The sequence below is a fragment of the Monodelphis domestica genome, chromosome 1, assembly GCF_027887165.1.
Source record: "Monodelphis domestica isolate mMonDom1 chromosome 1, mMonDom1.pri, whole genome shotgun sequence".
Classification (NCBI taxonomy): domain Eukaryota; kingdom Metazoa; phylum Chordata; class Mammalia; order Didelphimorphia; family Didelphidae; genus Monodelphis; species Monodelphis domestica.
Window position 1 is genome coordinate 639137794 of NC_077227.1, and position 27354 is coordinate 639165147.

A 27354-nucleotide genomic window follows, 5' to 3' on the forward strand; every position below is an offset into this window, starting at 1 on the left:
TTCCATGTAGTGGACTTCCATGTAGTGGATTTCCATGTAGTGATAAAGTTGGAAGTCAGACTGTAAATGATTACGAGGAAAGTGAAAGGAGAGAAGTAGAAATGGGAAGATGATAAATAAGATAATAAAAGGAATAAAAGGATGAAGTGAGTGTTTTTTTAGGATAAGGGAAACAGGGGAATGTTAATAGGCAAAAAGAAAAGAGCCAGTAGAAAGAAAGAGATTGACAATAAATGAAATTACATGTAATTGGGAAAATAAAATATCTTTTAATAAAGACAATAATAAATAATAAAATTATTGAATAAAATAAATAATGAATTTTTAAAAGAAAAAAGAAATGAGGAAGTGGGGATACCAGAAGGGGCAATCTATTTGAGGAAATAGAATGGAAAGAAATCATGTGAACAAGTCAAGGGGTTAGCATCAACAAGGAGTAGGGACACTTCATAATGTGAGATGGGTGAAGGAAAATGTGGCAGAATGCATATGAGTGATAGAAATTTAGGAAGAGGGAGTTTACAGCAAATGGCCTCAATTTTTTCTGTAAAATATGAAGGAAGATTCTCAACTAAATGAATGGGAAGGGGAAGCATGCGAAGTTTGAGAAGGGATGAAAAGGTTTGGAAGAGACTCTAGGAAGAGTGGGATAGTGAATTGATGAGGGAAGTACAGTAAGACTGCCAAGCAACAGTGGAGGTTAGAGAACATAAATTTTTAATAGACCCAAACAGAATAGTTTGGTGATTTTTTTCCCATCTTTATTCCATAACATATATGTACCAAAGGCAGCAAATGGTGGGAGTAATCCAAGGTTGAGGCTTGGTTTGGCATAATCAGAGATGTGACAATGGGGCTATGGATTCAAGAGAGAACAGTGCATAGTTGAATTGGTTCACCGAAGGGTTTATATGTGAAGAAAAGGAGAAAGTGGCCAGTGGAGGGGAGATAAACTGAAAGAAAATTAAGGGGCCAAGAGCTCAGAGGTCACAATGAGGATGAAAAGTAGCATTAAGTAAGGGAAGGCAAAGAGACAGATGGATAGCCAAAAAATTATGATCAGATAAAGGGATTTCAGAATTCTTAGACACGTAGGTGGTACATGTATAGTAATGGTAAGATCAAAGGTATGACTATCTTTATCTGTGGCTAAGGTGAATGGTGGAATAGCTCATGGGAGGTGAGTAGGTTGAGGAACTGAGGGGCTAAGATACTTGAGGCAGATTCAATATGTATGTTCAAGTCCCCTTGTATAGGGACAAGAATTGGGGAGGAAAGAAAAATTGTAAGCCAGGTATCTAACTCACTGAAGAAAGAAGGGAAGTGACCTGAGAGTTCATAGACAACAGCTATTATTATTTTGATTGGGTTCTATATAAGGCACTGCATGTACCTCTATGGAAAAGAAGTTAATGAGCAAAGGAAGGGGGAGAACCTAGAAGTGGCAATGTGAAGCAAGGAGTATTTCCAAACTGTGCTTCAACGAGTACACGGAGAGTGAGTGAAGGGGTACTTAGTACTAAAAAGTGAGGCTGTGTCATCAAGGAAAAGCCAGTTGTCAATAAAAGCTAAAAAACAGAAAGATTGAGAGAGAAACATATTGAAAATGAAAGAAATGAAGGAAAATTTGCTACTCATGGAATATCCATTTCAGAGAGTACAGGGGAAGTAGATTTTTCTCTGGCTCTACAATATATGACAAGTTTCTATGATGCAATAATAAGTATATTAAAAGTACTTATATATAATTATATTATATAAAAGTAGAAAGAAATTATAACTTACTTTATTTCTTAGTCTATTTCCATGAAAACAAATTTTTTTATTCCAGGTTAAACAATTTAAAAAATATTTTAAGTATTCTACTGCTTGTTTGTAGGACTGATCTAATTCATCTTGGAAAAAAAGTCTCCTCTTTGGCCCAAATAATCCAACAATCTTTTCCTAAAGCACAAAAAATTTGTTCTTTTCCTTTTTTCATAGCACTAAAAGTTAACATTTAAGTTTAATTTTAAGTATTTTTTTAAAAAATCAATAATTTTGGGGGTCTGGACCTGTGATTTCATCATTATTAAGGGAATAAGTGGTAGAGAAACTTCTTTTACTAAATACAGATCAGTAACTTGTTTATATGTTATCTTAGAGAGCTGGCTGGCACCTTGAGAGGTTGAGTGATTTATAAATGGTTAAAGTATGAGTAGGGAAAATAACAGAAGACAGGTCTTTTCTAATTTCAAGGCTAGTTCTCAATTCACTGTTCTATATTGCTGTTAAACTTTAATTTAAAAGAACAAAATGCAATTATTTTAATTGTATAATTATGTAATATAAAGCAACAACAAATTGTATATATTAAAATGTAAAAAATGCTAATTTTCAAATATATATCTTGTACCAAGTAATTCTAAACCAGAAAAGCAGAGCTTAGGAATACATACACATATGTGTGTCTATGTATAATTATTGTATGTGTATGAATATATGTGCATAAATGCATGCATATATACAAGCACAGACACACAATTACATATATATATATATATATATGAATAAATGTGTATGTATTGATAGGTATATACATACATATACACAGGTGGGTGGCAGGGAAGAAGGAAGTCTAAATTGCCCGACTTATATGAGACATTGTATCATATGCCACCCTTAAAAACCTGCCAGTGTCTCTAACAGCAATTATATTCATTATAATTGCTTGGATTCAATGGGAAAAAGACTGCAAATGATACTGAGGAAAAAATCATGAAATATGTAAAAATATATTTTGCAATGTATCAAATCAAACTGCAAACACTTAATAAACATCTACTATATGCCAAAAGCTAAGCTAGTAAGCTGATCATACAAAGATGAAAATAATATATTTATACCCCTCAATGAACTTACATTATTATATTAGGAAAAACAAAATATATAAATGAAGCTTACCTTAAAAAGAGTAACAGTAATTTCAATGTTTTCAGGAACAGGCCACACGACCACACCGCGGTATGGATTTTTTATTCCAGGTTGCCAACTATGAGCCTACAACAAATAAATATAATTAAACTCTGTCTCTCTACACACACATAAACATGTACATGTATGCACACAGGCCCATATACACATATATCTATTAGTTTCAAGAGGAAGCAAAGTGTTATTTCCAGTCTCTTCCAGACAGATAATTTTTACTCTATTATTTTAATTTTTACAATAATTAAATGTGTATCATGCTACTTACCTATTCTTAAAATCTATAATCCACTATCAACTGAAGTCATATAAGTAAAATGAATGGTAACTCAGTCCACAAGTTAATAAGTTGTTCACTCATTTCAGTCATGTATAGCCCTCTTTCCATTCCTTATGACCCCATGGAAAGGGTACTGGAGCAGTTTCCCATTTCCTTTTCTAGCTCATTTTACAGATGAGAAAACTAAGGCAAACAAGGTTAACTGACTTGTCCAGGGTTACATAGCTAATAAGTTCCTGAGGCTGGATTTGAACTCAGGTCTTCCTGACTCTAGACTCAGTGTTCTATCTACTATGCTATTTAACTGCCAGAGTTAGTAAATGGTATCATTATTCATAGTTCAATATTCATACAAAAGAGAAGACATAACACAAATTTCTGGAAAAGCTAATTAATAATAACTAACATTTCAATAGTGTTTACTATATGCCAGGCATTGTACTAAGTATTCTACAATTATTATCTCATTTGAGCCTCAGAACAACTCTGGAACAATAATGTGGGTCCTACTACCATTCCTGTTTTAAAGAGGAAACTGGAGCAAATAGGCTAAGTGATTTGCTCACAGTTAAATAACTAATAAGTGTCTAAGGCTGAATGTGAACTCCAGTCTTCCAGAACCCAGGCCCAGCATTGTAACATAAAAAAGATGGGGGAAATTATTTCAGAGAATGCTGAGAAATATTAACTGATCCAGGGAAGTCAACAAAAACAGTAGAATAATTTATGCAAAGCTAGCAACATTATAAAGAAAAGTAACTATGAAAGAAGTAAAAACTCTGACCACTGCAATTCATGCCTCCAGAAAACCTAACATGAAGGAGTGATGGACACAGGGTATAGAAAGAGATAAAGTGTTTTTGAACATGGCCATTGTGAGGGCTTCCTCTTGCCTATCTATTTTGTTGTGAGTATTAAGCAAAGGCTGTTAACAATAGTGAGGGTCATTGAAACTTTTTTAATGTAGAAGAGGATAGAAGTTTAGGAGACAAACAAGAAAGACAGTTCTGATAGTAATATATAGAATTTATTGTGTGTGTGTGTGTTTTTTAAAGATGGTATCAGGCAGAATACTCTGTTCCATTGTATGTATATAAATGTGGGGATTTTTTGTTTTCTGTTAATTAATTATGTATAAACATATACATATGTATATATTTATATATTTTAAGATTTATAATCTAGCTTCTAAATTTTTCCTCTGACTGAAACTATCAAATCTATTGGCTTTTTCTAAATATCCATCCTTCTTCACCTCTTCAGAAGCCTTTGATATTACTGATTATTCTCTTCTCCTGGATGCTCTCTTCTCTAGATTTTCATGAACCTTCTTTCTCAATTTCTCCTCCCACCATACCATTCCTTTACAGCCTCCTTGCCTGGATTTTCATCCAGGGTGGGCCTAAATTGTAGAAAAGAAAATAGGTACCAAGAGATTGAGATTGTAGATGGAGAAAGAAAAGGGACATGGGAATTGAAAGGGAAAGGGAAGAAAAAGAAATACTGGGCACTTACATATATATCAGGTACAATGCAAGGTCAGCTTCTGAACAAAAGGCATGAAAAGAAACTACATACAGCAAATTGACTGACTAGAACAAAGACTATGAAGGAGAATCATATTAATTAAGTCTAGAAAGGTAGAGTAGAACCTGATTGTGAAGGTCTTAAAATGTCTGTCAAAAGAGTTTATATTTGGTCCTAGAGGCCAAAGGGAGCCAGTATAACTTCTTAATCAGGAGAATTTATATTCATTTACATGTTCTTCCCCTCTAGTAGAATATAAACTTACTGACAACAAATGTGGGATTGTTAGTATCCCAGTATTCTGACTGTTTATAGAGTAGGTATTTAATTAATACTTATTAACTTGAAATGATATCATAAATGTTTGAAGTACTGAACTAATAATAATTTTTTTAAAGACTAACACAAGCTTTCCTGAATAACATCAATTCTTTAAGGATACCATTTAGTTCACTTATCATTACAAAATATCAAGGGCACAGGCCTTAACTTCATTCTATAGCTGGAAAAAAAAAACAAACAACTAAGGTATTGAGAAACTGAGTTACTCATGTCTTTATTTAATTCAGGACCAAATAAAATAAGATTGTTAGAAATAATATAAGACAGTGATGGTGAACTTTTAGAGGGGCGGGTGATGTGAGAAATGTCCTCAGGTGCCTGTGAAGAGGGGGAGGAGAACAGAACAGCCCTGACTCACTCTGGCTTTCTAGTAACAAACTCTGGCAAACTCTATGCTGGGGCAATGTCATGCAGGCCCACAGGGAGGGCTCTAAGTGCCCCCTCTAGCTCATGGCCATAGGTTCGTCACCACGGATATAAGACAAGAAGAATATAAGCCCTGGTCCCGTTGATCAACAGTCTACAGTAGAGGTAACAAATTCATAAATTCTTGCTTCAGAACTCCCTAGTCACATAGTCCAAACCATTTAAAAATATAATTGTGAAATTTTTACCAAAATAAATAAAAATACAATGCAACATAGATAATGTTAATTTGTGGTTTTCTAAGTCAAAATATAACCAGTAGAGATCCTTTCAGCATCAAGAATAAAAAGCAGATCCTTATTTATATTTCAGAATACTATCCACTAGAGTGCAGTCCAGCCAGATCAGCCTGCTCTTTATTCCTTACATATTCCTTTGTCCTGTCTTCATGACTGTCCCACATGCCAGGACTGAATTCCCTCACAATCTCTGCTTCATAAAATCCTTTCCTTCTTTCAACATACCCCTCAAGCAAAGGAAGCCTTTTCTGTTCCAAATTGCTAGTGCCTTTCCTCTTAAACTATCTTGTACACTTAACTATATTTATTTCTAGTTAACAACTTTTATATTTTTGATATACATATTATCTTATGCATTTATTTTCTTCTGCCACTAGAACATAAGTTCCTTATGAATAGGTATTATTTCATTTTTATAACTTTTTCCAAGTACCTAGTGCATAGTAGAGCACTTAATGCTTAATAAATTGATATTAGATGTGAAAACAAAATTTTGGTTTATTTCACCTCTAATTCATCTATTATATAAAAACCTATGGTACACAGAGGTATCAAACACACTGCTGGTCACTCCCTGATGTGGGTGAACCAAATGAAAATATAATTAGGAAATATTTAACAAAATAAATAAAAAACCACAAAAGATGGATAATGCTAATATTTGGTTTTCTAGAGTAATATGTGACTCCAGAGATACTGATGTACACTCTACTAATCTCCATTTCTCTTCTGAATTTGATAACATGGGTGTAGATACTAATCTCCATTTCTCTTCTGAATTTGATAACATGGGTGTAGATAACATGGGATAAAGAGGAGCCTAGATTAGAGCCTCGATTAAATTCCTATCATCAACAAATATTTAATGTACTACCCTGAAAAAATCACCTTATATTTCAGTGTCTCAGGTAAATGCATTAAGATTAAAGTTGCAGAGCAGGTGCTGATTTGCTTTGGAAGTGAAGGGCTGAGGGAATGGGGAGGTGGGGGGAGACGGGGGGGGGGGGGGGGGGTAAAGAAGGGTTCCTCTCTGGATTTCCCCATGGCAATGAAATCAAAGGTCAAGTATAAAAAACAAAATTGTATCATTATGCTTTACTATGAACAACTGTTAATGTATGATTCTATCATTTAGTTAATTAAATTTTAAAACTCATATAAATACATCTAAATTTTGAATTGAATTCAGACAGAATGGGTTTGGTAGTTTAGTAAGATACTAACCTTAGAAGATTTTCTTCGACTTCTTCTCGTCCAAACAACTACCAGTTTATCTGGTTGCCTATTGGGGGAGGGGGGAAGACATAAACAAGATTAAATAGGTTTTTTAATCATTTAAATTATAAACATAAGATATCTTAAACAAGGAAAAAGTATCCTTAACTAAAAAAAATCATAAATCATTTATTAAATGCTTATTATGTCACAGGCATGGAATTGAGTGCTCAGGACACACAGACAGCTAGAGACAGACAGAACATTTTTGAAGTGCTTTCCACATGCCAAGTGATAAAGACAATTACAATCATGAAAGAATTGTCCTTGTCCCCAAGAAGCTTACATTTTAATGAGAGAAATAAACACATAAAGAGGAGTTGGAGAGAAGAGGGCTATGCAAAATGTGGAAGCCATATTAGAACTGTCTAGAAGACCGACTGGTATAGAAAAAATATTGAGGCAGGGAGATCAATTATGAGGATATTGTATGAGTCCAGGAAAGAACTGAAAGCCTAAATTAGGGTGGTATCTATGTGGATGGGAAGAAGGAAATGTTTATATGAAATACTATATAGAAACAACAAGATTTGTCAGATAATTAGACATATGGGATAAGCAAAAGTAAATAACTGAGGATATGACTGTGAGAATGAACCTGAGGGTCTGGAAGGATGGTGGTAGCCTCAACAGTAATAGGGAACTCCAGAAGAGGGTTATGGTTGAGATAAAAGACAATAATTGTTTTTCCCTATTTGATAAAAATTGCTAGGAAAAATGGAAAGCAGTTTGGCAGAAGTTAAGCTTAACAACAACACTTTACATCATATATTGTAATACATTCAAAATAGATGCATGATCTTAACATTAAAGATTATTCTACTAAAAAAAAAGAAAGGAGGCAAATGTAATATCTCTCTCAACTATGGGTAAGATTCTTAACCAAAAAAAAAAAGAGTTAAAAGAAATTGTAAAAGATAAAATTGTAAGTTTGGTTATAAGAAATTGAAATATTCCTATAGTTAAAATTAATGCATCTAATAAGAGAAGCAATCAAATGGGGGAAAATTTTCTATCAAATTTCTCAAATAAGGATTTGGTATCCAATATAAATATAATTAACATATATTTAACATTAATGATTTTTGCTCTATAATAAGTGGCCAAAGGATATAAACAAATAATTCTCAAAAGAACTGAACAGTATTAGCATCCACATGAAAGATTACTCCATAATGCTGATAATAAGAAAAATGCAAATCAAAATAACTCTGAAGTTTTACCTCACACTGAAAGCTGGCAATAGTGACAAAAGAAAATGAGTCAGTATTGAAGGGCTGTTGGAAGACAGATACACTGGTTCATTGCAAGTGGAATTGTGAATCAATTCAACCATTTTGGAAACAATTTGGAATTAAAATGGCCATACACTTTGACCTAGACACTCCATTACTAAGCTTATACCCCTAGGAAGCTACTGATAAGAAGAATGTTCTCATATACAACACAATATTTATAGTGCCACTTTTTGTGAAAGCAAACATTTGGTAACAAAATAAATAACCATCATCTGAATAGTTAATCAAACTGTGGTACATGAATATAATGCAATATTATTGTGAAAGCAGAGCCAATGTGATGTAGAAGAGAAGCACACAGCTGAGCTCTCCTAAATTTCCTCCAAAAAAACTCTAATATAATGCCCTACAATAGAATTCCAGAATAGAAGAACCAAAAAAAGTTGGAGTGAAACAATTTTCTAGTACAAGGCAATCTGCAGTCAGCAGGAAAGGTTTTGCTTCAACTGGATGGTAGTCAAGCCTGGAACACAACACAGATCACACAGTGCAGGCCGCACCCTGGCCATCACTAGACCTTGGAGGCAGCTGCACTGGCCAAAGAAATAGCTTAAAGAACTGTGATGTCTTCCACAAAATGACTAATAAGGAAAAATACTTTACATGAATGCATATGTAGAATCTATCAGATTGCTTACCATCTCAGGGAGGTAGGAGTGGTATAAGGAAATGAGAGAGAGAGTGGAAGGAGTGAAAGAATTTGAAACTCAAATATTTTAAGAGAATATTTAAAAATTGTTTTTATATGTAATTGGGGGAAAATAATTTTTAAAAAAAGAGCTCTCAGCCCGTGGATGGGGAGGTAGGTAATGGGGGGAGCTGAGAGGGGAGGAACCTGGACATATAGTCAGGAGATTGGTGGGGCTCCTTTGCTGGAGCTCAGTTTAGGCCCCTATTATGTAACCGATGCCTTAGCTGCAGATCACAATCCCAGAACCAAAAATGAAGATAGCATTTGTAGCCATATGGGAGCACAGGATCTAGTCCAAATTATAAAGTAAAGAGGAGTACTAGCAACTAAGACTTCAGGAGAGTGGGTCATAGTCCCAGGACTAGGAGAAGTGCTAGTGCTGGTGGCTACAGGTCCCTTCTTGGATAAAGATTAGAGCAAAGGCCAGGACAGCAGTGACCACACTGCTCTCCTTAGATCATACCAAACTATAAGTATCAAAAATCCACAGACCTCCAGAGCTAGCTTTGAAAACAGCAGCAATTAAAACCTGAAACTTGGGACAGTGCCCCCTGTACTCTAGGAGTAGGGATCAAATTTAACTGAAGGTCAAGAAAAAAAATGGGGAAAATGAATAGATAACAAAAAAATCTTATTATATATGCATTATATATATATATATACAAGTTATTATAAGGATAGAGATCAAGACACAAAAAATAAAGAAAACAATGTCAAAGCAGTTCAAAAGCCTTAAAGAAAAATGCAAATTGAGTATAAGACCAATAAGGACTCCTGGATGATCTCAAAAAGGATTTTAGAGATTAAATAAGAGATAGATAGAAAATTGGGAAAAGAAATGAGAGTAATGCAAGAAAATTGTGAAAACAGTCAATAGGTCAGTAAAAAAGGCACCAAAAAATTTGAAAAAATAATACCTTCAAAAAAAAAATTGGCCAAATGCAAAAAGTACAAAAACTCACTGAAGTCATTCCTTAAAAATTAGAACTGAACAAGTGACTCCATAGCATGCCAACAAATAAAAAAAGAAAATCAAAAGGATGAAAAAATAGAACAAAATGTTAAATATCTCACTGAGAAAACAATTGACCTAGAAAATAATCAAGGAAAGGAAAACTAAGAATTATTGGACTTCCTGAAAGCCATATTAAAAAAAAAAAGAAAGAAAGAACTTAGACATCGTGTTTCAGGAAACTGTCAAGGAAAATACAATGAAATCCTACAGAGTATAAAATAGAAATTGAAAGAATCCAACAATCACCTCCTAAGAGAGATCCTAATTAAAAAACTCATAGGAATATCACAGTCAAATTCCAGAGCTCTAGGATCAAGGAGAAAATAACTTCAAACAGCCAAAAAGAAACAATTCAAACACTGTGGTGCCACAGTCAGGATCATATGAAATCTAGCAACTTCCACAGAGCTTGAAATATGATATTCCAGAAGGCAAAGGAACTAGGATTACAAACAAGAACAGCCTATCCAAGGAGCAACTGGGAAACTCAATGGATTAAGAACCAGACCTATCACTGTCATTAAACACATGCCTAATGCACAGTGAGGGCTTAAATACTTTTTCATTCATTCTTCATGCCTAGATTCGGTTAATGATTTAGTGTCAGCTTAGCAGAACTTTCCAATGAAGGTGCCCCAGGAGGAAACCTGTGATTGGCCCTATGCTGTTTAATATTTCTATTAATGACTTTTTTAAAGGTATAGATGACATCTTCATCTAAGCTGGGAGAGATAGTAAACACAACACACTGGATGACAAAGTCAGGATTCAAAGACATCTTGACAAGTTGTTGCTGTTGTTTAGGCATTCTTTCACGTTCAACTCTTTGTGACCCCATTAACTCACATATTGCCAGAGAGCTCAATATATGTGAGACTCCGAAGGAAAGTGTGGGAGACAAGAGATATCAGGCTGCCTATCAAACTAAAGGTCTAAGAGACATTATGATGACCTCATTGTTGTATGCCTGTGAAACCTGGACAGAATACCAGGCCATACCAGGACACTGAACCCCTTCCACTTGAATTTTCTTATTAAGATTCTGAAGATCAAGTGGTAAGAAGATAAGAAGTATTGGACACTAAGGTCCATTCTTGAGGTGAATTGCCAAGTATTCAAAAGCTACTGCAAAGAGTATAGCTCTGATGGGTTAGCCATGTTGTTTGAAAGCCAAACATACGTTTGCCTAAAAGATTATTTTATGGAGAATGTACACCAAGACAAGCACTTACACAGAAGTCAAAAGAAGCAATACAGAGACACTCTATAGGCCTCTCTGAAGAACTTTGGTACTGACTGTGAAACACAGAACATACTGAGCCATCCTGTATGGCATGCCCATGTCAAAGTGCTATGCTTCATGAGCAAAGCAGAATTGCAGTAGGTAAAAAAAAAAAACACAAGATGCACAAATTTAGAGATACTTCCATCCCAAATGTCCATGTGGGTTACCTGTCATCAACCTGTGGTGACACATTGGTCTGATCAGTCACAGTAGGACACACTGAACATTGATGCTAATATAGTGATTTCATTTTGGTACTCTGTGTATGAAGGACAACAACCAAGACATCCATCAGGGTTATTAGTATGTTACAATCTTTCTTGTGTAGTTGTTTTATATATTCTTGTCACCTTGTCTTAGACTCTCCTACTTGTTAAGTCCTTTCCATTTTTGTCTTTTATCATGCCTATTTTTATATGAAATGTTCCCTTGTTACCTCAATTTTCTTGAATAGATCAAGTCTTGTCCTCATCCTATTAAGAAAACCTTCTCTCTCCTTGCTGTTTTCTAGAATTCTGCATTTAGATGAGTATAGTTTTCCTTTTTTCCTCTGCCTTCTGCTTTCCTTCTTTTCCCATCTATTTCTTGTAAGGCCTCATCAATCAGTCATTTTACTTTCTTACTCTTCTTTTTCTTTGGGATGTTTTTTGTAGCTGCCTCCTATACAGTAGAATGAATCTCTATCCATAGTTCCTCAGGCACTCTACTACCAGATCTAATCCCTGAAAGCTATTCATCACCTCCACTTCATATTCATAAAGGATGTTATTTAGATCATTGCTAGAGGATGTGATGGTTTTCCCAACTTTCTTTTATTTAAGTCTAAAAGAAGCTCATGATCTAAGGCATAGTCAGCTCCAGATCTTGTTTTAACTGACTGCATAGAGCTTCTCCACCTTTGGTTGAAATATATATAATTAATCTAATTTCATAATGACCATCTGGTATAGAATCACTTTTTAGGCTACTGAAAAAGAGTGTTTGCTATGTCCAGTGAGTTGTCTTGACAAAATTCTATTAGTCCTTGCCCTCTTGCATTCTGCACCCAAAGGTCAGACCTGCCTGTTATTTCAATTATCTTTTGATTTCCTTCTTTAGTATTATAATCCATAATGATGAATGTGACTTTTTTTGGTATTATTTCTAGAAGATACTGTAGGTCTTCATAGAATTAAGCAACTTTGGCCTCACAGATCAGTGATGGGCACTTAGACTTGTATTACTGTAATGCAGAATGGTTTACCTTGGATTTGAATGGTAATCATTCTATTATTTTTGAGATCATACCCCAGTATAGCTTTTCCTATCCTTTTATTGAGTATGAAGGCTACTTTATTTCTTCTCCAGGATTCTTGTTCACAACAGTATATGTACTGATCACCTGAATTAAATGAATTAACCCATGATAAATTAGTACTGAGTATTCTTTTCACAACATATATCAATGGAAGGCAGAGGCTCCTGTGTAGAAATGTGTCTTCTTGCCCCTACTAGAATAAAAATTCCTCATGAGGAATTAGATTTTTTTCTCTCACACAATGCCTAGAATAAGACTATATGGGGTAAATTTAACTAAATTCACTTGTTTCCTAAGGGGGAGAGAAAGAAGGTGTTATAGACTCAGTAAATCAATCACAAGAATTTATTAAATGCCTACTATCTGCCAGGCATTATGCTAATTGTGAGGAAAAAATTGGAAATCTTCCTGTTCTAAAAAAGCTTACACTGCATAAGAGAAGAAATCATGTATGTATGTATGTATGTACAGAATATACATATATTGTGGAATATATATTTATGTACATATACATATATAGCCTAAATACAAAATTAACACTGTAAACTTTAGATTACTCCACCCTACTTAGTCTAATAAAAACAGGAATGTCTACATCCATATATAAGGATTAAGTATTTAGGAGGATGGCCTATGACAGACATGTGCTAGGAAATGACAAATCAGAAACAACTGACAGACCCCTGGGTTGTCCTAAGTCAAGCTTAAGCTACCATTGGTACATGTGAGACACAGGAAAGTGATGTAAAAACCATCTATATATTTCACGTCACTTCCTCTTTCCGACCTCTTTGGTGGCAGAGAGGTGACTGGCAGAGCGTGCTGAGTGTTTTGGCATCTTGGGTGGCGGCTGCTATTGTCCGGGTTTAGTGGTGAGTTTTCCTTGATACTATACTGGAGGAAGCTGCGTAGCCTAGTTAAGGTGAGGCATCTTTACTGAGCCCTCTCGGAGTTTAGGCTTATTCTTCCTACTTTACCTTCCAAACACTATCCTCTTAGAAAGAAACTAATCTTCTTCAGAGACCTCGTGGCAGAGGACTTTGAACTCTCTTTGGCACAGGCCAGGCAGGAGAAATCCTACATCTTTTCCCTCTCCCTTCTCCTTAATTCCTTCCCTCTATATTAATTAAACCACCATAAATTTGCAAACTGACTTGGGTATTTTATTTGGGATATTCCCTGGCGACTAAAAGTTAATTTAGATTAGGTAATAACCCTAAAATTATCCTTACAACACAAAGCAGTTAGTGGGAAATAACAAAAGCAATTGGAATGATCAGGAAAGTAGCTTGTAGAAGAAGTTAGAACTTGAGCTACTTTTGAAGGGAGAAATCTTGAAGGATTCTATAAGGCTGAGGAATGGAGGAAATATATTCCAGTAATAGGACACAGAGCCAAAAGATGGAGTGTATGTGTGATAAACATCAAAAAGACCAACTTGTCAAAACAACAAAGTGAAGATAGAAGAATTATATATAAATATAGAGATATTTAGAACCTAGAAAAACAAGTTGTGACCATGTGGTAAAAGGAGAGACCTCAAAAAGAAGAAAGACAAATCTTATCTAGAGGTAAGCCTTTAAATTGATAGAGATCATCAACTTGTTTGCTATAATGCATCAAATTTTAATCTTGGGTTAAATTTGAAAAAAACAAAATGATCCTTCAAGCATTTCAGTTACCAAATTCCAAGCTATTAACCTTTTTTAAATTATCTATCTTATCAGATATTAATCAATTGATTGACAAGTATTTATTAAAGATTTATTATGTGCCAGGCAGTATGCTATGTTCTAAGCCATATATAACTTTTCTGATTATGTTTAGACTATTAAGCTAATTTGAGTAACCACGTATGATTATTTTCTCAACTTCACAAGAAAGATTAAAAATGGGGGTGGAGGATGGATAAAGTAATAGCAATGATGCCAGCAAATACTATTCCTGGGGGGGGGGGGGGGGGAATCTCAACACCAACTTCCACAATATTCTAGGAAAAGACAATATTCATGGGCTATAGATTATTATAACTAAATAGGCAACCACAAATGCTGCCTCTTCCTTTCTATAGTATGTTTTCACTGACATATACATATAATCAATCTTTGACCATGAAAAATGAAGCTTCTTCGTAATGAAAATTTCCTCTCTACCCTAGAAACTGTAGCAGCAAGAAGTTTCTCATAAAATTATTACAAATCACTTGCCACTAACTAATTAGAACTGATTGGGTGTGGGAGAAAAAAAAAGGGAAATCACACACCATTTCCCCAAAGCTAGGGCTACATAGAAAACATGTTTTTTGGATACTGACTTACTGAGACAAGATTGGGGGATGCCAAGAATGAGGAGAATAGCTTCTCACTATATGGTTTTTAGATAACTGGATAATCTTTAGGCCCTCACAGATCCAATTTATAAATAAGAGAAACAAATTATTACCTTGTAAAATAAAGGAAAATTTATGCAGTCAATGATTATTATGGAAAAATGATAATTTGAGGAAATGAATAGAACTTTATTAAATGCCTACCAAGTATGCGCAGAAAGTCCTATGTTAAATACAGAGGAAGAGACAAAATTTAAAATAGACATATAGACTTATAAAATTTTCTAGCAGAGAGACAAAACACAAATTCACAAAGGTCAGTCCAGATATGGGTAGAAGTGAGGTGGGAAAGGCCAAAACAAAGAACAACTGGGAGTAGGGTTCAATTAATTGGCCTAGTGGGTTGTCGATTGCCTACTTAATCTGACCTGCACACAGTGAATCCAGAGAGAAAGGATCTACTAAAGACAGGAATAAGCTCCTGCATTCTCCCACCTGGAGGTAGTCACATAGCTGGGTGAGAAGAATCATGGTTGGTCACATACAGCAGATGGAAGGCATACAGTGAAAGAGGAAACATAGAGGCAAGGAATCAAGAAAATACACAAAGCATTTGGGACAGACATCGATAAGATGTGAATAAATGTAAAGGAGCACCAGCCTGTGGAGTGCCTCATCTACCAAGCAAGGGAATGTGAACTTTCCATGATGGGCTATGTAGAATCACAGAGGATGGTTTAGCAGAGAAATAATATGACTACATCTATTCATAAGGAAGTTTATTATATCAGTGGTATGAAAACAGAATGGAATACATAACAAATGTCAAAAAAGCTGTAAAGAGGTTATTATACTAGTCCAGTGGGTGGTAAAGAAAACTATATCAAAGGGGCATCAGAGGAAATTGGGAAAAGAGGATAAATTTAGATGTTTCCAGGGAAGAATAGCAGAGTATGGGTAAAGAGTAAAAGATAAATTATTTACTTTCAATCTTAATAAAGGTGGTGGTGGTCCTGGTTAGCATTTACATTGTGCTTTATGGTTTGCAAAGTGTTTTATATGTTAACTTATCTGACCCTCACAATAATTCTGTCAAGAAGGTGCTGGTATTATCCTTTACATGTGAGGAAGCTGAGACTGAGGGGTTATGTGCCTTGACCATGATCACAATGCTAGTAATAAGTATGTAATCTCTGAAAAATCTATTTCAAGATTCAAAAATTTAAATTAATTTTTAGAATTAAAGTTAATAATCAAGCTTAATAGTCACACCTAATCTGCTTAACAGCTTCCTTTTTTGGTATATCCTCTTCTTTAGTCTTACTCTGTTATACAGTTAGCATACAATACAGAAGCTCTATGAAGCCCTAAATGTTTAACTCTTTCCTCTAATTTTAAGAAGGTTTGGAGAAGACTGATTTTTATTTATTTATATTGGTGCATGTCTAAAAATAAACACAAACCTATCCCAGACTCCTATATTATCCCTCTCCACATTCCTGAAGCAGAGTAATTGATTGGTAAGTAACTATCCTAACTGTTTATAGGTCAGGTCTTCACAGTATATGCTCATTAGTTTGAAATACATTTTTAGAATCAGACACATCCAAATATAAACTTAAAAACAGACATTTTTACATCACATAATTTTTAAATTATTAATTATTTTTACTTATACATGAATGCCATTGCTGTTGTTCAGTTGTTTTTAGTTATATCTGACTCTTTATGGCCCCATTGGGTGTCTTCTTGACAAAGTTCCTGGAGTAATTTACCATTTCCTTCTCCAACTCATTTTACAAATGAGGAAACCAAGGCAAAGAGGGTAAGTGATTTTGTCCAGAGTCAAACAGCTAATAAATGTAAGAGATGAGATTCAAACTCAGAAAGATGAGTTTTCCTGACTCCAGGCCCAGCACTCTATCCACTGTACCACTTAGTTATCTCATGAATATCTCTATTAGTTCAGTCATAAGGTTAGAATCAACTGATAGAGATTCTTTAAAGAATTGATCGAACTAAACAGAAACATAGAACATCAGAGTTGTACTAAATGGCATTTGAGATTCCTTCTCCCCTGTACCTGATAGGGTCTCCCCTATAAAACACCCCAAAACAGGTGGTTAATTTGGCCTTAGCTTAAAGGTCTTCAGTGATAGGGAACTCTGAACTTGCTCCAGTAGCCCATTCCAATTTCAGATAGCTCTGTTGATAATAGTTCCCACACAAAATGTTTTTACTTCAAGATATAACTAAAGATCATTTAAGAGTCAAAATTTTAGACAGAGGGGTCATCAAAGAAATTATTTAATCAAATCTCCAAAATTCCACTAAAAATGAAACTGATCCAGGGAGTTGAATGACATGCTTGAAGTAATACACCAGTTTATTGAGACAACAAATTTCAATGACGAACCAAATAAAGTAACTTAAATAGATGCATAGGGCAATTGATTTTTATGATCCTGATTTTGATGATTTTGCCCTATTAATGAAAGAGGTCTTGACAAAGAGAGAACAAAATTTATACAGGAGACAAGAACAGATCCTTTATTACAATCTTGGCCAGAGGATTTAAAGCTGGATACATCAGATGAGGGGGCTTATGATATGTTAGTAAAAGAAAGAGATGCAATCCTAGATGTAATGGGGAGATATACTAAAAGGCCCATTTCATGGTCAAAATTTGAGGCCATAAATCAGAAGATCTCTGAAGCTCCTGCAATTTTCCCAGAAAAGATAACAGAGGCAGCTGATATTTTATTAGGGATGGTTACACTGGAAGAAAAAAAAATTGCACACATTAAAAGGGTCTTTGTAAAGAATGCAGTCCCAAGGGGGCAGCTGGGTAGCTCAGTGAATTGAGAGCTAGCCCTAGAGACGGGAGGTCCTAGGTTCAAATCTGGCCTCAGACACTTCCCAGCTGTGTGACCCTGGGCAAGTCACTTGACCCCCATTGCCTACCCTTACCACTCTTCTGCCTTGGAGCCAATACACAGTATTGACTCCAAGACGGAAGGTAAGGGTTTAAAAAAAAAAAAGAATGCAGTCCCAAATGTAAGAAAAATTTTTAAAACAAATTACCCTGACTGGGAAGAGTTAGATCTTGATAACTTAAGGAGAAAAGCCACATATTTGATAAATAACTTAGAAGATAAAAATGATGAGAGAGATACCATTGTTGAAGACTTGAAAAGGAAATTAAAGGAAGCTGAAATGAAAGATAGACAGTGAAATTAAAGAAATAAAGGCTGTGGTTGCATTGAGATCTGGACAGCCAAGGTATAATAATAACATTTATAAACCTAATTAGAGGAGATCAGGTCCTAGGCCCTGTTTCCTTTGTGATCAGATTGAACATCTGTACAGGGACTTTACATTCAGGAAACAGGTTAGAATTAAATTATGGGTTTAATGAATACAATAACTGGAGTAGTAATAATTATAATAATAACAGATGGAACTCTAATAATAATAATAGCAATAATCAAAATAAGTATGCAAATCAATGTCAGAATGCCGGTTGCCAGGGACAACAAGCACCAGATTTAAATACTATGCAGTCCTGGGTAAATGCTGGTGTTAGACCTAAATATAGCCAAGTAGTATAAGGTGATCAGAGTAAGAATGCTAGTGCCTTATGAAGGTTTCCCCTAAATACATGAGAATGAAGAAATGAGTGCGGTATAACTGATAATGAGTTGAGGATAAATGAAATTGGGAGTAATGAAACTAAAATGCATGGTGATACAAATGAATTAACTGAATCAAAGGATGATATAATTGGTGTAAATAATTGTACAGATAAAGAACATTGTAATATAAATTTAATAGAAAATTCTAATGAATGTAGAATAAGAGAAATTAATGAAGAATATAAACTAAATAATAATAATGAAATTGTAAATGGAAACAATGATACTAAGATGGAGAATTTAAGGACCAATAAGAGTAATATAAAAGCTAATGATGCAAAATCCTGGGAAAGTCATGTAATTCAAGCAGATGTTGACTTGGATGGACAAGAAATGACTGAGCTTTATACTGATGTTACTGTGCTTGCACCAATTCTTGAAACCTTCCAACCTCCAAATAGTACTGAGCCCTATGTTTCTGTTACTATAGGGAATCAGATATATGATCTTTTGGTGGATACTGGAGCCAATAAATCAGTTTTTCAAAGTCTTCCTAAAGATTGTAAAGCTGTTGGTACTATGGAAGTGATTGGAGCTACTGGAAAACCAGAGGGAGTAGGCAAAACTACAACCTAAAATGATAACTTTGAGTCCACAACCTTCTCAGGAGGGACTTGCTTTGTAAATTGTGAGCAATGATTCAATGTACTGACACTGGGGGTATATCATTACAACTCCCAGAAGAATCTCTGAAAGCTTTTCCATTGCTATTCTTAGATTCAGTAAGTGCAGAGAATGAGTTGAATGCCATCTATCCTATTCCTGAGGATATTGCCATCTATCCTATTGCTGAGGATATACCAGAAGATTTATGGGCAAAGTCTTCCACAGAGTAGGTCTATTGAAATCAGCTACTCCAGGAATAGTGAGAACCAAGGAAGGACTAGTTCCTTGTGTTCCTCAATACCCTTTGAGTAAAGAAGACATAGACGAAATGAGACCTATTATTGAGTCCCTAATTCAATAAGGGATCATAATACCGTGTTTTTCAGATTACAATACTCCCATACTGCCAATAAAAAAACAAAAGCTTGATCAACATGGCAGAATTGTCTATAGAGTCATATTGGATTTGAGAGCTAAAAATGATCATGTAATAAAGTCTCATCCTATAGTACCAAGTTCAGCTGCTATATAACCTCATTCATTCCAAGCCAAGCAAGATATTTCACCATGGTAGAATTCTTAGTTTAGGTAAGTGGTAAGTATTTTATATTGTGCACAAATGTCACAAATTCAAAAATAGTGTTTCCAACACAATTTCTGGTTCATACAAAAGGGGGGTTGGGGGGAAATGTGATAAAGGATGAAAAGGTTTACAAAAACTGTTGCAAAAACTCACCGAGATACAAACCTAAGAGAATTATTGTCAGGAGCATATCCCTAATATTTACTTCAAGAAGCATTAACAATGCCCAATCCATTTTTATATTATTTCTCCACAAAATTCTGGAAAGGTTTTACAAGAGGAAAATCAATTCTTATAATCTCTAACACCTAATCCCAAAGTATCAAAGATTAAATAATATTTTACTGGCCAGGATGATGGGATCTATGAGATCTAAATATTTTTAAAATCTCAATGGCTATTTCACAGTCACAGACCTACAACAGCACTCATTAAATGAAAGAGGTTTAGCACAGCAAAGCAGTTCTGTAGACAGAACGCCGGGCTTGGAAACCTGTCTTGCTGGCTTTGAACCCAGTCTCAGATACTTAACTAGCTATGTAACCCTGGGCAAATCACTTAAATTCTGCTTGCCTCAGTTTCAACTATAAAATGGAGACAATAACAGCAACTACCATGCAGGGGTATTGTACGGATCAAATGAAATAATATTTATAAAAAAGCACTTAGGGAGTCAAAATGACAGCATAGAGGCAGCGAAAGTTCAGACCTCTGAAAACCTTTCCTTACCAATGACAAACCAAATGCTCTTAGGCAACTGAAAATCAAACCTAACAATAAGATAGAGCCAAGGAACCCTCCTGCTAGACTCAACTTAAAAGATATGCCCCACAAAAACCTGAATTTGCGAAAACTTGGGTTTAAGGGGAAGGAAGAAGGAAGGTCCCGGGACCTCTCCCCACCTAGAGCATTAAGCCTCAAGCGGCAGCTGAAACTTCTGGGCAGACAAAAGCCCTCATCTGGAGGGAGGACCTTGCTGGCAAAGCTGTGCCAAGAGGTGAGGAAGCACTAAAAGAAGGAGCTCAGAGCGGGCAGCCCACTTGCAGCAGGGTAGACACTCTATATTGCTCCCCCCTTCCAGGAGGTTTTGGCCTCAGGGCACATCTAGCCCAACCTAGCTGGACTTAATCCCATCAAAATATTCAGAGGGCAGGGAAGCTCAAGCTCCAACACCCCTCCCCCACAGACTGTGCTCAGATGTTTGCTGACAAAGCCAAAAGGGAAGACTGACAGAAAAACCCAAAACAAACAAACAAAAATTAAAGGAACAAGAGTGCAGACAAATGCAGGGAGTAAAGAAGGTTTAAATATGAGCACATAACATAAAAAGAAATTACAATCAACAGCTTCCATACAGGCAATGAACAAAGAGCAAACAGAACAGAGAAGGAGGAGGGAACACCAAGCAATATAAAATAAAACCGAGCAAATTGGATACAGGCTTTCTAAGAACTCAAAATAAAATTCAAAACACAATTAAGGGAGGATGAAGACAACTTGGAAAAAAACTTAAAAAGTAGTTTAAGTCATCTGGAAACAGAAAACAATGTCTTGAAAGCCAAAATCAATCAGCTTGAAAATGAGGAAAGGGACATGAAAGATCAGAAGGAAAAAGATGACAAAAAAGCCAGGGATGAAATCTGTTTTTAAGTACCAGAATACAACAATTAGAAGCAAGTGACCTCATAAGGCAGCAGGAAACTATAAAACAAAATCAAAAGAATGAAAAAAATCGAGGAAAATATGAAACATCTTATTCACAAAACATAAGATTTAGAAAATAGTTCCAGGAGAGACAATTTAAGAATCATTGGTCTACCAGAAAACCATGACAAAAGAAAAAGCCTGGACATCATACTACAGGAAATTATCCAAGAAAATGATCTCGATACTCTAGAAACAAGAGGGAACAGTGAAGATTGAAAGAATCCACAGATCATCTCCTATACTTAATCCCTAACTGACAACACCCAAGAATGTTATAGCCAAACTCAAGAACTATCAGACCAAGGAAAAAATATTACAAACTGCTAAGAAGAAGTCATTCAGATACCATGGAACCACTGAGGATAACACAGGATCTGGCTGCATCTACACTGAAGGACCATAAGGCATGGAATATAATATTCTAGAAAGCAAGAGAACTAGGTCTACAACCAAGAATCAATTACCCAGCAAAACTATGTTCTTACAGGGGAAAGTATGATCAGAAGAATTCCAAACATTTGTAAAGAAAAGACCAGATCTGAATAGAAAATTTGATGCCCAAACACAGAACTCAAGAATCATCAAAAGATAATTTTTAAAAAGGGAAAAAAGAAAATTTAAAAAAACAACCTTTTTTTTTAAGAGATACAATAAGTTGGCATGTATCCCTATAAGAAAAGAGGTCATTGGTAACTCTTAAAAATTGTTATTATTATCTGGGCAGCTAGAAGAATTACACTTAGGGGGAATAGTGACAAACTGTATAGGATAAATTCAAAGACATAAATATATGTACAGATATATGTATGCATAAATATATATGTGTGTGTGTGTATAACTAGAACTAAAAAAAATAGGTTAATACTAAAAGAAATGGGAAAAGAAACAAAAGGGGGTTAATTTACATGTCAAAAAGAAGCTCATGGTAGGAGGGGAGGGGGGAGAACATCAATACACCGGAAGGGTAAAGAGGTTGGAGATAGGAAATACTCAACTTTTACGTGCAGTGAAATTGACTCAAAGAGGGAAGAACAATTCAATCCATTGGGGCAGAGAATTGATTTGTGCTCTATAGGGAAGCAGAAAGGTAGCAAACTTACTGGTGGGGAGAGAAGCAGTACAAGGGAAGTAGAGGGTAGGGGGGTAGTTTAAAAAGACTTTAAAGAAAATAAGGGGGGAATAAAAAGGGAGGGATAGAAAGGGAAGGAAAATAAGGATGGGAATTAGGGGGAACTGGTTAAAAACAAAACATTGGTATAGAAGGAAATAGTGAAAGAAGAAAAGGCAGGACTAGGAGTAGAAATCAAAATGCTGGGAAAAACACAGCTGGTAATCATAACTCTGAATATGAATGGAATTAAATCACCCATAAAATGCAAGAGAATAGCAGAGTGGATTAGAAACCAAAACCCTACCATACACTGTCTACAAAAAACACACATGAGGAACGTAGATATGCATAGGGTAAAAGTAAGAGGATGGAGCCAAATCTATTGGGCATCAACTGATAAAAAGAAGGCAGGAGTCCCAATCATGATATCTGACAAAGCCAAAGTAAAAATAGATCTAGTTAAAAGAGATAGGAAAGGTAATTACACCCTAATAAAAGACAGTATAGACAATAAGGAAATATCAGTACTCAACATATATGCACCAAATGGCATAGCATCCAAATTTATAAAGGAGAAACATGTGGAGCTCAAGGATGAAATAGACAGAAAAACTATACTAGTGGGAAACCTGAACCTTCCTCAATCAGAACTAGATAAATTAAACCAAAAAAAAATAAATAAGAAAGAGTTAAGAGAAGTGAATTAAATCTTAGAAAACTTAGAGCTAGTAGATATGAGGAGAAAAATAAATAGGGACGAAAAGGAATACACCTTGTTTTCAGCAGCACATTTTACATTCACAAAGACTGACCAAGCACTAGGGCATAAAAACATTGCAAACAAGTGCAAAAGAGCAGAAATAATAAATGCAACCTTTTCAGAACACAATGCATTGAAAATAAAATTAGTAAGGGTACATGGAGAGGCAAATCAAAAATTAATTGGAAATTAAACAATGCAATTCTCCAAAATCGATTACTTAAAGAACAAATCATAAAAAAAATAATTTCATTGAAGAAAATGATAATGATGAGATATCCTTTCAAAACCTATGGGATGCAGCCAAGGCAGTACTCAGGGAGAAATTCATATCCTTGAGTTCATATATTAACAAATTAGAGAGGATAGACATCAATGAATTGGGCATGTGAATTAAAAAACTAGAAAGTGAACAAATTAAAAATCCTCAGATGAAGACTAAATTAGAGATCCTGAAAATCAAAGGAGAAATTAATAAAATTGAAAGTCAAAAACTGTTGACTTAATAAATAAGACTAGAAGCTGGTAGTTTGAAAAAAATAGACAAAGTACTGGTCAATCTAATAAAAAAAGGAAAGAAGAAAACCAAATTGATAGCATCCAAGATGAAAAGGGAAATCTCACCTCTAATGACGAGGAAATTAAGGCAATCATTAAAAATTATTATGCTCAATTATATGGCTGAGTGGCTCAATTATAGGTCTGAAGCTGAGAAAAAACTCCAATCCCAACTGGTTAATAAACTTTATATTATTTGAATTCGCAGTCAGATAAGTGGACTATCTTTCTGGTCATAGAGGGAGCTGAACTTCAGTTCAGTCATTCCAGGACAAAGAGTCCTTATCGGACCCCGCTGTTTCCTCTCAGCAGGGGGCATCTCCCTCCCTTGCCTCACCAAGCAATAAACCCTCTCTCCCCTAACTCCTCCATACCCTGCTACAAACCTCCCCTTATCCCCCATTTTTCCAATCCTATTTCCTTTCCCAATAAATATTACACTGATCACGAGGGTTATTCACTATGACCACATTGGATTCATACAAGGAATGCAAGGATGGTTCAATATTAGGAAAACCATTCCCAAAAATTGACCATATTAACAAGCAAACTGACAAAAATCACATGCTTATTTCAATAGATGCAGAAAAAGCCTTTGACAAAATACAACACTCATTTCTACTGAAAACACTAGAAAGCATAGGAATAGAAGAGCCTTTCCTAGAAATAAACAATATATATCTAAAACCATCAGCAAACATCATCTGCAATGGGGACAAACTAGAAATCTTCCCAATAAGATCAGGAGTGAAACAAAGATGCCCATTATCACCTCTATTATTTAACATTGTTCTTGAAACACTAGTAGCAGCAATTGGAGAAGAAAAAGAAATTGAAGGTATTAAAAATAGGCAATGAGGAGACCATGCTATCACTCTTTGCAGACGACATGATGGTCTACTTAAAGAATTCCAGAGAATCAACCAAAAAGCTAGTGGAAATAATCAACAACTTTAGCAAAGTTGAAGGATACAAAATAAATCCACATAAGTCATCAGCATTTCTATATATCTCCAACACATCTCAGCAGCAAGAATTAGAAACAGAAATACCATTTAAAAGCAACCTAGACAATACAAAATACTTGGGAATCTATCTGCCGAGACAAACACAAGAACTACATGAACACAACTACAAAACACTCTCCAAACAATTAAAACTAGATCTAAACAATTGGAAAAACATGGACCACTCATGGGTAGGACAAGCTAACATAATAAAAATGACTATTCTACCCAAATTAATTTACTTATTGTCATACCCACTGAACTACCAAAAAACTTTTTTTACTGAATTAGAAAAAAACCATAACAAAGTTTATTTGGAAGAACAAATGATCATGGATATCCAGGGAAATCATGGGGGAAAAAATGCAAAGGCCTTGCAGTCCCAGATCTCAAACTATACTATAAAGCAGTGGTCATCAAAACAATTTGGTACATGGTAAGAGACAGAAAGGAGGATCAGTGGAACAAACTTGGGGTAAGTGACCTCAGCAAGACAGTCTATGGCAAGCCCAAAGATCCCAACTTTTGGGACCAAAACACACTATTTGATAAAAACTGCCGGAAAAATTGGAAGACAGTATGGGAGAGATTAAGTTTGGATCAACATCTCACACCCTACAACAAGATAAATTCAGAATGGGTGAATCACTTGAATATAAAGAAGGAAACTATAAGCAAATTGGGTGAACACGGAATAGTATACATGTCAGATCTTTGGGAAAGGAAAGATTTTAAAACCAAGCATGAGCTAGAAAAAAAATCACAAAATGTAAAATCAATAATTTTGATTATATCAAATTAAAATGGTTTTGTACAAACAAAACCAATGCAACCAAAATTAGACAGGAAGCAATAAATTGGGAAACAACCTTCATAACAATAACCTCTGACAACTGTCTTAATTACTCAAATTTATAAAGAGCTAAACCAAATGTACAAAAAAAGCAAGCCATTCTCCAATTGATGAATGGACAAGGGACATGAATAGGCAATTTTCAGTTAAAGAAATCAAAAGTATTAATAAGCACATGAAAAAGTGTTCTAAATCTCTTATAATCAGAGAGATACAAATCAAAACAACTCTGAGGTATCACCTCACACCTAGCAGATTGGCTAACATGACAGCAAAGGAAAGCAATGAATGCTAGAGGGGATGTGGCAAAGTTGGAACATTAATACACTGCTGGTGGAGTTGTGAATTAATTCAACTATTCTCGAGGGCAATTTGGAACTATGCCCAAAGGGCAATAAAAGACTGCCTGCCCTTTGATTCAGCCATAGCACTGCTGGGTTTGTACCCCAAAGAGATAATAAGGAAAAAGACTTGTACAAGAATATTCATAGCTGTGCTCTTCGTGGTGGCAAAAAATTGGAAAATGAGGGAATGCCTTTTAATTGGGGAATGGCTGAACAAATTGTGGTATATGTTGATGATGGAATACTATTGTGCTCAAAGGAATAATAAACTGAAGGAATTCCATGTGAACTGGAACAACCTCCAGGAATTGATGCAGAGTGAAAGGAGCAGAACCAGGAGAACATTGTACACAGAGACTGATACACTGTGGTACAATCAAATGTAATGGACTTCTCCATTAGTGGCAATGCAGTGATCCGAACAACTTGGAGGGATCTATGAGAAAAAACACTATCCACATTCAGAGGAAAAACTGTGGGAGTAGAAACATGGAAGAAAAAACAGCTGCTTGATTACATGGGTTGAGGGGATATGGTTGGGGATGTAGACTAAATTAATATCCTAATGCAAACAACAACAAGGAAATCGGTTTTGATCAGGACACATGTAATACCCAGTGAAATGGTGTGTCAGCTATGGGAAGGGGAGGGGGAGAGGAGGGAGTGAAATAATATGATTCTTGTAACCAAGGAATAAAGTTCTAAATTGACTAAATAATTTAAATTAAAAATAAATAAATAAATAAGCACTTAGCATAATGCCTATTAAGTATAGGCACTATATAAATGCTTATTCTTTTCCCTTCCTCCCTTCCATTTTGAACTCATTAGTTCTCCACTACCACGTTGTATTCATGAAAGAGTACTTTAAAAAATAATAAGTTACAAGACTGGTAAGAACTCACAATTTAAATATACACTACTCAAAAAGCCACTAAATACTCTTATAAATCCCACATCAAACTCCACATAAGCCTGTCTTAAACACTTAATACACTTAGGTAATTTCTGCCTTACATTTATCTGCAATTTTATTTTACTTTACCACTAGCCTATAATCTCCAGAAGCACAGGGAATATGCCTTACCTATATTCTGTACCTCTACCACTGCCCTCTATAAAACTCTGGGTCATATAGTGCATTCTGGGAGACTTC

At 35.2% G+C, this 27354-nt stretch overlaps 1 protein-coding gene across 22 annotated transcripts in view; it reads right to left on the reverse strand.

Moving 5' to 3' along the window:
- The window catches only part of EHBP1 (EH domain binding protein 1), a 409225-nt gene that overhangs the window by 330219 nt on the left and 51652 nt on the right, over positions 1 to 27354 (reverse strand). For 19 of the 22 annotated variants that reach the window (XM_056813942.1, XM_056813943.1, XM_003339679.4 and 16 more), the window contains exons 3-4: positions 7009 to 7066; positions 2944 to 3039 (exon numbers count right to left, since the gene is read on the reverse strand). The exons of 1 other annotated variant lie outside the window; for it this stretch is intronic. In XM_056813942.1, coding sequence (XP_056669920.1) covers positions 2944 to 3039; positions 7009 to 7066 — 154 coding nt within the window. Of the gene's footprint in view, positions 1 to 2943; positions 3040 to 4505; positions 4653 to 4765; positions 4797 to 7008; positions 7067 to 27354 lie in introns of those variants that run through there. 2 more of the 22 variants (XM_056813944.1, XM_056813945.1) reach the window with 2 other exon arrangements.